This window comes from Camelus ferus, chromosome 9, assembly GCF_009834535.1.
Source record: "Camelus ferus isolate YT-003-E chromosome 9, BCGSAC_Cfer_1.0, whole genome shotgun sequence".
In the NCBI taxonomy this organism is placed as follows: Eukaryota; Metazoa; Chordata; class Mammalia; order Artiodactyla; family Camelidae; genus Camelus; species Camelus ferus.
In genome coordinates, this window is record NC_045704.1 from 44878879 (window position 1) to 44892749 (window position 13871).

The following is a 13871-nucleotide window of genomic DNA, read 5'->3' on the forward strand; positions in this document are numbered from 1 at the left end:
TTTACCATGATTTATTTAGCTGACCCCCTACTTTTATCTTTTACAGATGTGGAAGTGGGGAGGAGTTAGTGTAAAAATTGTGAAGTGTTTTGATTTTAGAAATCCAGCTATCAGGAATCACCTTATTAGGAAAGACTGCTGTAGAAAGATAACTGAATGAACTGTTCCTCTTAACCCCATTCAGATAAATTAACTGTTTATGTTTGAAAAAAAAATAAATATTATGTTTGAATAATACCTTCAAGACATGCTTTGCAGTTAGCTTAAAAAACTTACTATACTATTTAAAAATCATTAGCTTTCACAGTAACCATTGTTTTAAGACTTAATTAATCTGAATGTTTCAAAAACATTTGAAATTTAAAATTTTAAAAATTTAAATTGCATAACTCAGAAGTAAACTATCAAATGTGTTAGCACTTGTGTTATTTTCCTTGGGTGTTGAAATCTTGAGAATGTGACATTCAGTCAAAGCAAAAATGAATCTTTTTTTCAAGTTTTTCTTTAGATTTCAGAATCTAGTTAGCAAGCATTTTGATGAATAAAAGTTGATTTCCATTTTTAAAGAGAATACTCATTTCTGATCTTATTTTCCAAGAAGGGCTTATGGGTTTTTTCTTAAACTCAAACATTGCTGCAGTACCTGTCATCTGTTGCTTTTTTAAAAGCTCCTTTTTTTTTTTTTCTTAAAATGGAGAGTTTTGCACTCATGTAGGCTAAAGGTGATGAAGTAAGTACTAAGGGGGAGGTAGAGATGGAGAGACATGAGTCTTGGTGACTGACTTGGGAGGGGAGTCTGAGGGAGAAATGGTCAGGGAAGGAATGCTAGAAAACCATGTGCTAGGCACTTTGCTAAATACTTACTCTTTTCCTTGAGGTAGATATTACTGGCATCATTCCTATTTTATAGGGAAGGAAACATATTTGCCCAAAGTCAGTCAGTGGAACCAAAATTTGAGTTTGGGTGCTCTAGATCCAGGCTCTAGGCTAGTTCGGAGCCCCAGATTTTGATTTTGTGTAGCTGAGTGCATGATTTGCCATTCCCTGGGGGAGAGACATTGGAAAAGGACCATATTTAGGCCAAGAGTAAAGAAGATCATGGATTTGGTTTTTGACATAATGATTTTAAATTCCTTTAAAGCATCCAGGGGGAGATACTGAACAGGTCAGAGGAAGGATCTGGACATTTGAAATTTTAATACATATTCTGAAGTACCCTGCAAAAACAGTACCATTTTACCTGCTTACAAGAAATAAATGTGAGAATCAAGATCTTTAAAAAACAAAAAAACTACCTTCTCTAGATCCATTTCCAGAAACTGTTTCAGTAGAAGTGATAGGTGGGCTGGAAGTAGGGAATCTGGATTTTTAAAAAGTTCTCCAGGTGATTTTATCACTAACATTTGGGAACCGTTGCTCTGTGATATCATGAAGGCCATCGTGGAGAGCTAAATGTATCTCTTAGAGAGGATCTAAAAGAAAGTAATGAGCTGGTGAGATGTGAATAAAAGCATGGCATTTTGAATTTAACTTGCCTTCAATTCTTGCCTCTGTAGCAGTTGATCCTTTTTTTTTTCCCTTAATTTTCTGCTTACATCAGGATTCTGAATGACCTTCACCTTCTTGTCCTTTTGTTTTGCTCTTTAAATCACCATCCCTGTATTTAAATACTTAATTGTGCTTTTAAAAGCACAATTCATCTTATTTGGTCCTAACTAGAGTCTGTGTGTACATGTGTGTTCCTATTTTAGAGACTGGAGATTAATAGGGGCTTATATTTGTTGAGTGCTTACTGTTAAACAACTTAAATATGAAGTGACGTGCCCAAGGCCACAGGGCCAGTGTGCAGCGCTTTACCCACCAGACCCTTTATTGCCCTCCCAGATGTCCCAGGTTGATCACTGAATATCTGTTCTGGTCCTTAAGGGTGGGAATCAGTGAGCAAGATAGCACACATCACACTGAGCTTTGAGTCAGCCACGTTCCAAACTCCCAAGTGCTGTGGAGTATAGCCCAGCTTGGGTTTCTCTCTGGGGATTATAAGGGAGGACCCAGCTCCCAAGGATAAGAAACAATCTGAGTGATGTAGCTCTTTTCAAAGAGCTTTCTGCAGAGAGACAAAGCTCTCCTAGAAAGAACTGCCTTCTCCTGAACAATGTGGGGTTGCCACATAACATTACTAGTCAGAGGGGATAAAAAGTCACATCTCATTCTGATTGCAAATCAAATACATGCTTACTATAGAAAAACTGGAAGATAAGCAGAACGGAGTTCCACCACCCATAAAGGACCTTAGTCGTTTCATTTCAAATGAACATTTTCAATTGATCTTCTGGGTCCACTTCCCTAACCAAGCCTTCCTTGAAGATGTCTGATCTGAGGGAGAGGGCCCAAGTCCCATTGCTTCACTGCCCGACAGCTCGCCCTCCTGCCCTGCTTCCCTAACAATCCAGCTTCATCTTCTTCGGTGAGTGGGAGAAGGGCTACAGGCTGAGGGCCTCAGACACCCCATCGGCCCCATCTGCAGGAAGATCCAGGTCTAGGGTGAACGGTGGTAGATGGGGGTGTCTGCCAGGTGTGGCTACACTCTCCAGGGGTCATTCTCTTGTCCAGGAGGTAATTGTCTTTGTAAAGCTGCTTCTTGTGCTGGCGGCCACTTGAGAATGCCTTTCACCAAGCGCTTCAGCACTGTGCTTGTCTCCTTAGTGTCCCTGAAGATGGTGATCTTGTGGTGACGAATCATCATGAACACTTCCATGGCGGAGGGTCCCCTGTGCTGCTCTCAGCATTTAGTAATCAGAGCCTGGCTCCTTTGAGGGCACCAGATAGCTATGGCTGGGCACACGGACCTGACACTGGGCACTTTATCTCCTGACATGCCATCCGGTGGCTCCCATGTCAAATGGCCTTGAGCCCCTTGGGGTCCCAGCATGCTTCACAGGCTCTTTGTGTCCCACACCCCAGCGTGCTCTGTGGCCTCTGTCCATTGTCCTCCTTGGATCAGACTCTGCTCATCTTCCACCATCTTGAACTTCTTTGACCTGAAAAGTCATTGGTTCTGGAGAGAGCTTGTCTGCCTTCCTGGTGCCAAGGCTCAGCTCCACCCCTCACCTTTTTTCTAATGAATATAAAAATATTAATATTTTATGTTATAATTGTCAGGCTCAGGCTGTAAACTATAAACGGCTGTTTTGTGACCTGGTTTTTTCCCTAAGCTGAGCACTGTTTCTCCTTGATAGGTTTTTTTTATGGCATTTAAGGCCATAGATGAGACATTGGAGTGACTGTAGCACATATAATTAAGTATTCTGTTGCAAGTTAGGTTGTTGAGGCTTTGTTTTAACTCTAAGCAATAGCCATGAACGTCTGTGCAGGTATGGTTTTGTCACATCTTGGATGATTTCCTGGCACAGTTCCTGGGTCAAAGGGCTTATTTGAGGCTTAATTACCAAAAAGTTTGTGCCAATTTACAACCCCCACCCCGTAACAATTTATAGCAACATCCGTTTCCCAAGTATTTCACAACACTTGTCCTTTTAATTTTTATTTCTTAGTAAGTGAACTTTTTCCTACATCTAGTTTTACTCAGGAAAATGCCAGAATGTTCTTTCAAGGCAATTCCATATACTTTCCTGCTGCACCTTCTCTTCCCAATCCCTTAATAGAAGGTAGTGACAGCTACAAGGATACATTTGTTTTATGAGCTAGATGTGTCCCTAAACCAAGGTAGAATGGAAATATCTTTGACAGTTTCTCCCCCATTCCCCAGTGAGATGCCTTTTCGCCATAACATTTTCAAACTGATGTTACTCTTCTCATCAAAATGCCCCAAAGATCAGTAGTGGAACTGTCCAAGATTGATGACTTGAAGGACATTTAGCCCCAGAGAAATGAGTGGTTTTGTTTTGCCAGAACATTGAGTAAGGTTGGACATCAAGACTACATAGTACCTCTGTGTCATGGCTGAGAAGACAAGCTCATGACCTTCGAAGGTGTTTCCCTAAGAGTTTGTAGGTATCTAGGCAATTCTAACCTAATGGCTGGAATGAGTTCTCAGCTGAGTATCCATCAATTCTTATAAGTCTATTTAAAAAGCTTTCTTTTTGCGACATCTCTAGTACTCTAGGGACTTGACCCTTCTTGCCCAAGTTTTATCGTGGCACCAGTTCAGGGTCTGAGGCCAGGCTTGGCAGGATGGTCTTTAGAGAGGAGCTTTGAGCACAAGCCACAGACTTCTGGTTCCACTGGCTCTTTGTCTAGTGCAGATACACAGAGCTCTGATTTTTTTGTTGTTGTTTGTTTTAATATTTCTCTAGAAGCAGTCTTGCATTACTAACTCTTTCCCAACAATATTCTAGGAATTGTATGTTTGGACTCAGTGCTGAAAGCTGTCAAATTAAATTCGTACCTCTTCATCAGGTACGTTGACTTTGTGATTCAGAATCTCTATGGGAGAAACTGAGTCCAAAGCAGTCAGATGACTTTAAGGTCCCAGTAGGGTGTGGAAGTAAGAGCTGTGTTTAGTTCTTGTTTTCCAGCCTTAAGATCTGAAATGTTGCCCCATGTGCTCATCAGTGCTCACCAACTTGCCCCTGAAAGAGTCTGATGCAAGCCCTTTCTTGCCTCCATGACTTGGCCGAGATTTTTGGCCTTGTGGAGCTAGGCTGCAGGAACAGGAATCAGCTTACTTCGCTAGCTGTGAGAAGGCAGGGTAGAAGGGGAATGAGTGATGGTGAGACCTGGGATTTTGGATCAGTTTCATTTTGAAACCAGTGATACAAGCTAGTGGTGCCAGGAAGCATCTGGGAGGAAGTTGTAATGATCTGCCCCAGGGATTACTGTTTACCAGCCTCTCTTTGACTCATGGCTTGCAGAGAAAGCTGCTCATGTTTCTAGCAGGTGCCTCAGCAAGTTTCCCTGGCAGGTCAGCTTGTCTGTGAGGTCTTCATCCTCTGTCTTTCCCAGTAAATCATGGAAGCATCCCTATGAAACAGTCCTTTCCAAATGCAGACTGAGTCAGGTCCCTGTTACACTCTTTGGTCCTGTGTATCTCCTTCTCCCTTTGGAGCTTCAGCCCGCAGGAAAAGCACATGGCTGTAGTTAACCCTGTACCCACTTTGAGAGATGGTTTCTCTACTGTGTAGAGAGAGGCTTGGACTTGGAGTTAGAAAGCTAAATGTACATTTTATTGAAGCCTTACTCTGGGCCAGGTGCAGACATCATCCCATTTAATCCTCCCAAGTAATCTTATGACATAAGAATTATTATTCCCATTTTCCAGATGAGAATACAGCCTCCTTATATTCACACAACATGGATTTGAATCCAAATCTTTTGGACTCCCAATCCCATGTTCTTCGTCACTTACCTGCCTCTGCCTTTAGGATTTGAAATCTGGTCATGCTACTTCCTAGCTGTGGGGCCTCATATACTTTGCTTTCCTCTCTGAAGCTGCTTCCTGAGGCACTTCAGCCCTGGGGCAGCCTCTTGTTTCCTGAGTTGTTAGAATAGGGGAGTTAATATCTACCTTGCAGGCTATTTTTTGAGGCATTGGGTAGGAAAACACTTAGCTGGGTGTCTCAGGCAGAGTGGGTCTTTGAAGCTTGTTTCTACCTGCCTGACTCATGCTCCTTGATTGTATTCTGCATCTAAATGAATGTGGGTGAGAACTGATGGGGCCAGGCCCTCTGGTGCAGCTGGAACATGCAGCCTGAGTGAGAGGCACGTACACATGGAGTACACGACTGTTGACTTCTCCTTGATTGTTGGCACTGTCCCCTCGAAGAATAGAAGGACGGCCCAGATAACTGTGCTACAAATGTTTGGAACCATGTAACAGTGGAAATGTGCCAGGAAACAGGGTAATGAAATGTGTTGTACATTCCTAGGGGGAAGATTTTGCAGACAGCAGGAAGAGGGTTTCTGGGTTCCTGGCAGTTTTTAGAGTTTGGGGGATTAAGGATCTGAGTAATAGGGAAGTCAATCCATTAGCCTCCTGCTGGGTAACTTGGTAGGAGAGGGTTCATTGAGAGCCTCTCATTAAGGGAAATAGCTGACAGGCTTATCTGGCCAGCCCCTCTGCTAGCTGAAGGTCTTCCTTTAGGAAAAAGGCTGTTTTAAGAATAGGAAAGGTGACTTGTTATTTTTTTTTTAATCAGTGTTTGAATAGCAAATGCATTCATCTGGGTCAGCATTCAGAAGGGTACATGGTGATAAATCTCACTCCTCTTCTTTGGCTCCAGGCTTCTCCACCCATAAGCCCAGTTTTGTGGGTCACTTTCCGGCAGTAGGCTACATAGACTACATTGCTCCATATCTTTTTTTTTAAATTAACAATATGTCTCGGACATATTTCTGTATCAACTCATACGAGCTTCCTTATCTTTTACAGCTTTTTAATGGCTATATAGTGTTCTCTTGCATAGATGGTATAACACAAAGTTAATCTCCTGTTGATGGACATTTAGGTTGTCTGGACTTTTGCTATTACAATCAATCCTTATTGATCAGTTTGGTAGATAGCTGAGGAAAGGTGATTTTGGACAGGAGGCAGTATCCTAGAACTAAAAGGTAATTGAAGATAGACATTTTTGTTTCCCTAATATCTAGAATATGCATCCCTAATATTCAGAAGAATGTTGGGCATATAGGAAACACTCCACTGGTTCTTAAATAAATGCTGTGTTGGAGAGCTTGACTTTAGAAAATGACCAAACCCGGGTTCTCGTTCTTATTCCACTCACTAGCTGTATGATGTTGGGTAAGCCATCTCACCTCTGAACCCCCATTTCCTCATGTTATATAAGAGTCTGTATAATATAAGTTTCTGCAGTTTACACATTTGTGATTTGCAGCTTTACCTTATTTGATATTCAGGATGACTCTGTGAAGTCTAACTTCCATCTTCCACATGAGAAAACCTAAATTCCTAATAAGTTAATTCAAGTCTGGCACCAACATATTGATGTTTCCAGCTAACAGAGCTTTGAGGGACCTTTGCATGCTTCCTTCACACAACTTTAAGCAACGCGAGATCATTTTGTGAGTTTAGGTATTCCCTTTAAGCTTTTCTTATTCTTACTACATTGAGGAGAAAGTGTGTTTGGTCCCACTACTCTTTAATAGCTCTCTCCATAACGTGCTTCTCTCGATTCAAACCAAGGGAAGGCAGACCTCAGGCTCAAAGCTTCAGCAAACAATTGATTGTGGGGCCCAGAGAATTCAATTCAAGTGCCTTACCCAGAATCACCCAGCAAGTTAAGGCCAGCACCTGCACAAAAATGGGGTCCCCGTCTCCATTAATAGTATTAACAGCAGACCCTGCCATAATGCGTCCTATTTGTCAGTCCTTTACGTTTATTTTCCTTGAATACTCACAACTACCTGTAAAAGAGGTACTGTTATTACCCCCAAGTCTAATACTTTTCTCCAAATATCACACTACCTCACTGGGCTTCTAAAACTCTATTTTTGCTATTTCAGTAGATAGAGAAGGACAACAGGTAATGGGAGGTGGGAAGGAGAAGAGAAAACAAATTCAGGTTTATCAGAAAGATAGCAAAACCATGGTGGTTGAAAAAATGACTCAGTCTGTGGACAGGTCTGGGTACCACTTCTAGCTCCTCCGTTTCCTAGCTATGTAACTTTCGTGAATTCGTTTAACCTCTCATTTTCCCAGTTTAGAAACTGTGCGTTAAAATCTACTTCATAGGGTGCTTGGTGAAGATTAAATAAGAGAGTATACAAATGTTAGCTGTTAATAACAGTAATTCATGGTGGGAGGGATTCCTGACTGTTGACATTGATGCTTATTGTATTGGTTGCTAGGGCTGCTGTAACAAAGCAACACGGACTGGCGGGCTCCAACAACACAAATGTATTTTCTCACAATTCTGGAGGCTAGAAGTCCCAGGTCAAGGTGTCAGCAGGCTTGGTTTCTTTTGAGGCCTCTCTCCTTAGCTTGTGAATGGCTGTCTTCTCCATGTTTCTGTACATAGTCTTCTCTCTCTAACTGTCCAGATTTCCTTCTGTTCTTATAAGGACACTAGTCATCCTGGATTAATGACCACATTTTAGTTCAATCACCTCTTTAAAGGCCCTTTCTCCAAATACAGTCACATTCTGAGGTATTGGGGGTTAGGACTTCAACGTATGAGTTTGTTCGGGAGACACAATTCATGTTAAGACATTCATTTTAGACCTACAGAGAAATAGAGAAAATAAGTTACTAGTAACCTCAGTCATTGGGAGCTTCATTTCCTTCCAGTCTTTTTTTTTTTCTATGATAGTTAAATATACTATATATGCATTTCTACATTCTCCTTGTTTTGTTTTACTTCATAGCATAAGAACTTCTCTAGATAATTTTAAAACTCTACTAATAAATATCATTTTGCATAGCTGAATTAGAAAAATCCATGGAGTGAGTGCCCCACAGATTATTTAACTTCTGCCCTGTATTAAGTTGATTTAAACTTTGCCACATATCATTCCTGGTCCTTGTAAGCCCTAAGGCAAAGCAAGATTCCTCAGAAGGTGAGACCACCAAGCTATCTGCTGGATAAAGGGCAGGATCACCCTGGGAATCTGCCTGCCTCTGGGACCCTTTGGAGCTGACTCAGGCCTAGCTCCCTCTTTCCGCCCCTCCCACTGGCTGACCATGTTGTCACAACCCATGACTCCTCAGTGAGGTTGTCGTCAAGGAGGCAGGGCTGGTTTCCAAGTGATCTTCTCTTTCTCATGGGCACATTCCAGCCTGCCTCTGTGTGTGAGCTCTGGGGCTCTGGGGAGCTGGCATTGGGCTCTGGGGAGCGGAAGGCATTCTGTGTGCTTTAAGCCCCCTTGTCTTCCTACCCCTTCCATTCACTAACCGCTCTGCCCCAAAGATGGCCAATGTCTTAGGTTCTTTCACCCATGTTAGTTTTACCTGGTTTTGAACTTCTTATGGAATCAGATGTGTCCTCTCTTGTATCTGGCTTCTGTTATTCAGCCAGGATTCAGAAGTTTGTAAGATTCATTCATGTTGTCGTATGTCCTTGTGGTTGATTCATTTCATTACATGAATATAACACAGTATTATTTCTACCTTGATGGACACTTGAGCTGTTGCCATTTTTAGTGCTGCTATGAATATTTTAATACTTGTCTTTCAGTAAATGTACCTTTTGGGGGGAGTCTATACCTCAAAGTGAAATTGCTGAGTCTTGAGTAAATACTGCCCAACAATTTTCCAAAATGACTCACATTTTACACCCCCACATCAGATTTCTACTTTTTTTTTTGAGGTAAAATATGTATAATATCAAATTGACCATCTTAACCATTTTAAAGTAAACCAGGAGCATTATATACATGCACAGTGTTGTACAACCATCACCATAGTCCATCTCCAGAATTTTTTCATCATCCCAAACAAAAACTATGTATCCATTAAACAATCACAACCATCCCCTCTCTCTCCAGCCCTTGGTAACCTCTATTCTGCTTTCTATATCAATTAATCTGACTCTTCTAGGTACCTCAGGTAAGTGGAATCATGCAGTATTTGTCCTTTTGTGACCGACTTATTTTACTCAGCATAATGTTTTCAGGGTTCATCTATGTTGTAGCGTGTGTCAGAATTTTTTTTACTTTTATAGGCTAAATAATATTCCATTGTATGTATAGACCACATTGTGTTTATCTGTTCATCTCTTGATGGACACGGGTTGTCTCCACTTTTTGGCTATTGTGAATGATGATGATATAAAAATTTGTATGGTGAGTATCTGAGTATCTGTTTGAGTTCCTACTTTCAGTTCTTTCGAGTATACACCTAAAAGTAGAATTACTGAATCATATAGTAACTTTATGTTTGCCTTTCAAAGAACCACCAAACTTTTTCACAGTGGCTGCACATTTCACATTCCCAGTGCAGGAGGGTTCCAATGTCTTCACATTGTGCCAACACTTGTTATTTACCTTTTTTTTTTTTCTTGCTACCCTAGTAGGTATGAAGTGGTATCTCATTGTGATTTTGATTTGACTGATGATACTGAGCATCTTTTCATATGCTTATTGGCCATTTGTATACTGTCTTTGAAGAAATATCTTTTTAACTCCTTTGACTTTTTATTTTATTTTTTTAAATTGGGTTGTTTTTTGTTGTTCTTGAGTTTTAGGAATTTGTTATATGGTCTGGATATTATTTGGAATTCTACTTTCTTATGTTATATTCTTATATACTGTTTTTTGGAATTCTACTTTTTTATGTTATATTCTTATATACTGTTTGAATACTTCATCATATTCACATTACTTTTGTAGCTAAAAATACCCTCATCTCTTATCCTTTTTTATTTTAGGGATTTAAAAAAATAATTATCATCATCATCTGAAACTAAAGGAAATTTTTCAAAAAAGGACAGTTGGGAGACCTCACTTGGACCTTTCTTTCCATGGCACAGGACTGCCCCTATGGTCCTTGTTGTGCTGCAGCCTAGGAATGCTGGTGTCTGGGCCGGCATTAAGGGAACCCCTGGGCCAGAGCACGGTGCTTTGTAGCCCCTGGCAGGTTCCCTGATTCCATGCTTTGGCCACAAGGAAGGGCGGGTAGCAACACAGATTGTGACTACTTTCTAGTGTGTGCCTTTGAGTCAGGCTGACCTGGCTTCTGAACCTCAGTTTTCTCATATTTTATAAGGGGCTAATGCCTATGTTGGTAGCATAGTTGTAAAGATGAAATGGGCCCAGTCTCTGGCTTAAGGGGTGGTAGTTATTAACTCAGAGTGCTTGTTTAAAGGGCAGTCAAGCAGGGAGGATTCAGAAGGAGTGTGACAAACTGAAACAACCAGAGGTCATCTAGAATGATCTGTGTGGGTGACAGGGTAGCAGGATGCATATTGCATGTAGGTAGACTCAGAGCCGTTGGAAATGCTTAATATCTTCTGCCTCCAGCTGTGACCTTGGGTCAGCTCTGTGTCTCATGAGGCTCCCTGGGGCTTATGTCACTGAATGTCTATGGTCTTGGTTCTTTGGTCCACAAACCAAGGAGTAGTCCTCCCTATCAACACCAAACTTGGAAGCCTCATCTGAAACTCATATTTGATCACACTGCTGGTCAGAGGAAGTAAGCCAAGTTTGGAACAATCCTTGTTCCAGTCAGGGGGCTGCTGTCAGGTCTTGGTTCCCAGCGGGTAGCTTCCAGAAACCCCGTCCTTCCTAATACTCTTTTTTCCCCTTCCCCACAGTAGTTTTCATGGACTGCCCTGGGCAAGAGTCAGCCCTGCTTAGCACTGATGACTTCACTGTTCTGAACGACGAAACAGTCCAGGTAAAACGCTGTGTCCCCCTGCAGGACAGAAGAGAGACATTCTCCATGCATGCCTCGCTTGCTGTTGGCCAAGAGTCCGAGGTTGCTGTGGCTTTGTGAGCCACATTAGCCCTTCAGAGGAGGCAGTGTTAGCCCTCAGTTGCCCCCATAGCTGTGGGCGTGGGCACCCATCTAAGCAGAGTAGTGGTTGCAGCTGCCCAGGAGAGGGCACCAGACTCAGGCCAGGGGGCAGAGAGCTGCCTTGTGAGTAATGGTCCTGTGCCCTTCCTCCCGTGAATTCCCTGTCCCACCTCCCATTCCATCTTTCCCATATTACCCCAGTAAACCCAAAATGAAGGTGACCCCTACACAGGACTGCCAATCCTATGAGCCTCTGGGAAGACAGACCTCAGGCTCTTGGCCACATTTCTTTGTTTCTTTTAATTTAATTTTTAAAATAGCTCATAAATTTTAAATATTAAAAAGTTCTTCAATGAGTAACCCCCCCTTATTTCTCCCCATATGTCTAATGCCCTCTCCACCCCTCCCAGAGAAGGCACAGGTAACCCTATTACCAGCTTCTTTTCTCCTAGAGTTTATTTATATATTTGCTCTATATTTATATTAAATATATTTTTATATATTACATATAGGTATAAAATAACCTTTTCCCTCCTCTCTTTATGCAAAATCTAACATGTTATTCACTTGTCTGCACCTTCTTTTTTGTACTTAAAAATATATCAGTACACTGCCTATCCCCTTCTCACAGATAATCACTGTTACTAGTTTCTTCTGTATTCCCCAGACTTTGTGTATAAGCAAATGTGAATATAATATGCCTTTCCTACCCTTTTACACAAAAGATGGAACAGTACCTGCACACATTAAGCACTATGTAAGTGTTGGTTAAATAAAATACTAAACTACATTAAGCTGTCCTGTACTTTATTCTTTTTCTTTTAAGTATGTAACAAAGAGTTTTCCATGTCAGCCCATAGAGAGGGTCCTCAGGCCTCATTTTTCAAGCTACATACTAATTCCACTAGGTGGATGTGTTACAGTGTATTTAATTAGGCCTTCTCCACAAGTGAACACTTAGATTATTTCCAAGTTTTCTTTTGCAACAAGCCCATCTAGACCTCCCTCCTCACCCTGAACTCCTGTGCATGAGAGCATGTTGGATGTGTTCCAGTTGTTTGCATATCTGGGTTAAGGGGTCTTCTCTCCTTGTAGGAAAGGAAAGCATTGAAGATCTCCTCATCCAAACGCATCTTACGAAGACGCAAGAGAGAATGGGTGGTCCCACCAATATCTGTCCCTGAGAATGGCAAGGGTCCCTTCCCCCAGAAGCTGAATCAGGTATGACTGTGCCTTCTTCCTGGGAGTCATTGATGGCTGCAGGGACCCCATCCAAAGGCCTGAAGATGAGGTTTCTTGCTGCTGCCCTGGCGTCCTCAGGGGAAAGTCTCTATGATAGCAGTTTCTGATCAGGCAGTGCCTCTGCAGCCCTCCCCACAGAGGGTTCTTTGCTGTGATCGTGAGATGTTTGTCACTTAGTCAGCTGCCGTTTTCTTTTGCCTCCAGCTTAAATCTAATAAGGACAGAGGCACCAAGATTTTCTACAGCATCACAGGACCTGGGGCAGACAGCCCCCCTGAGGGTGTCTTCACCATAGAGAAGGAAACAGGCTGGTTGTTGTTGAATAAGCCACTGGACCGGGAGAAGATTGCCAAGTATGAGGCAAGTAACCTTTAGCATCCAATGAGTAGTGGGACCCCAGGCCTGGTGGAGAAAGCAGCACCAGGCTGACCCCAGACCTGTGTACCCACAGCTCTTTGGCCATGCTGTATCAGAGAACGGTGCCTCTGTGGAAGAGCCCATGAACATCTCCATCATTGTAACAGACCAGAACGACCACAAGCCCAAGTTCACCCAGGATGTTTTCAGAGGAAGTGTCTTGGAAGGGGTACTACCTGGTAAGAGAACTAGGGAGGGACAGCTATAGAGGTCTGCTGGGCCCAGGTCTGGCCTTGGATCAACCTCTGGAATGATCTGGGTGGCAGCCCAGACCCTTAAAGGCTGGAGGAACCCTTCACACCTGATTTCCTGGTCTGTGCATCAGATCACTTGGGATCTCCTTAAAAATCCATCCCCAAATCCCTGAATAAGAATGGTCCTGGAGTAGAGCTCTGGAATCTGTATATATGAAAAATTTCCAGACACTTAGGAGGATCAGCCAGTTGTGGGAATCAGTAGCTTCAGAGCTGCAAAGACCTAAATTTGAATCTGGATATTGCCTCTTTACCTGCTGTGATCCTGGGCAAGGTCCTGACCTCTGAGCCTCAGTCTTCACATCTGAAAATAGGATTAACATCAACATTAAAGAACTGTGACGATTAGAAGTAACACATGCCTATTGCTGAGTGATAAGAAGCACCTGACAGGAGGTTCTTTGGGGAAATGGCAGCTGCAAGGAGGGCGGCACAGGCTGGGAGGTGTTCGAACGTGGTTACAGAGAGTAGAAATGTATTGTCAGGCTAGGGAAGAGGGTGCGAGGGGCTGCAAAAAACCAGAGAAC

At 42.4% G+C, this 13871-nt stretch overlaps 1 protein-coding gene across 2 annotated transcripts in view; it reads left to right on the forward strand.

Annotated features, from left to right (window-relative positions):
• The window catches only part of CDH3 (cadherin 3), an 86926-nt gene that overhangs the window by 59544 nt on the left and 13511 nt on the right, over nucleotides 1-13871 (forward strand). For both annotated transcript variants that reach the window (XM_032486616.1, XM_032486615.1), the window contains exons 3-6: nucleotides 11229-11311; nucleotides 12527-12652; nucleotides 12878-13033; nucleotides 13125-13269. In XM_032486616.1, coding sequence (XP_032342507.1) covers nucleotides 11229-11311; nucleotides 12527-12652; nucleotides 12878-13033; nucleotides 13125-13269 — 510 coding nt within the window. The remainder of the gene's footprint in view (nucleotides 1-11228; nucleotides 11312-12526; nucleotides 12653-12877; nucleotides 13034-13124; nucleotides 13270-13871) is intronic.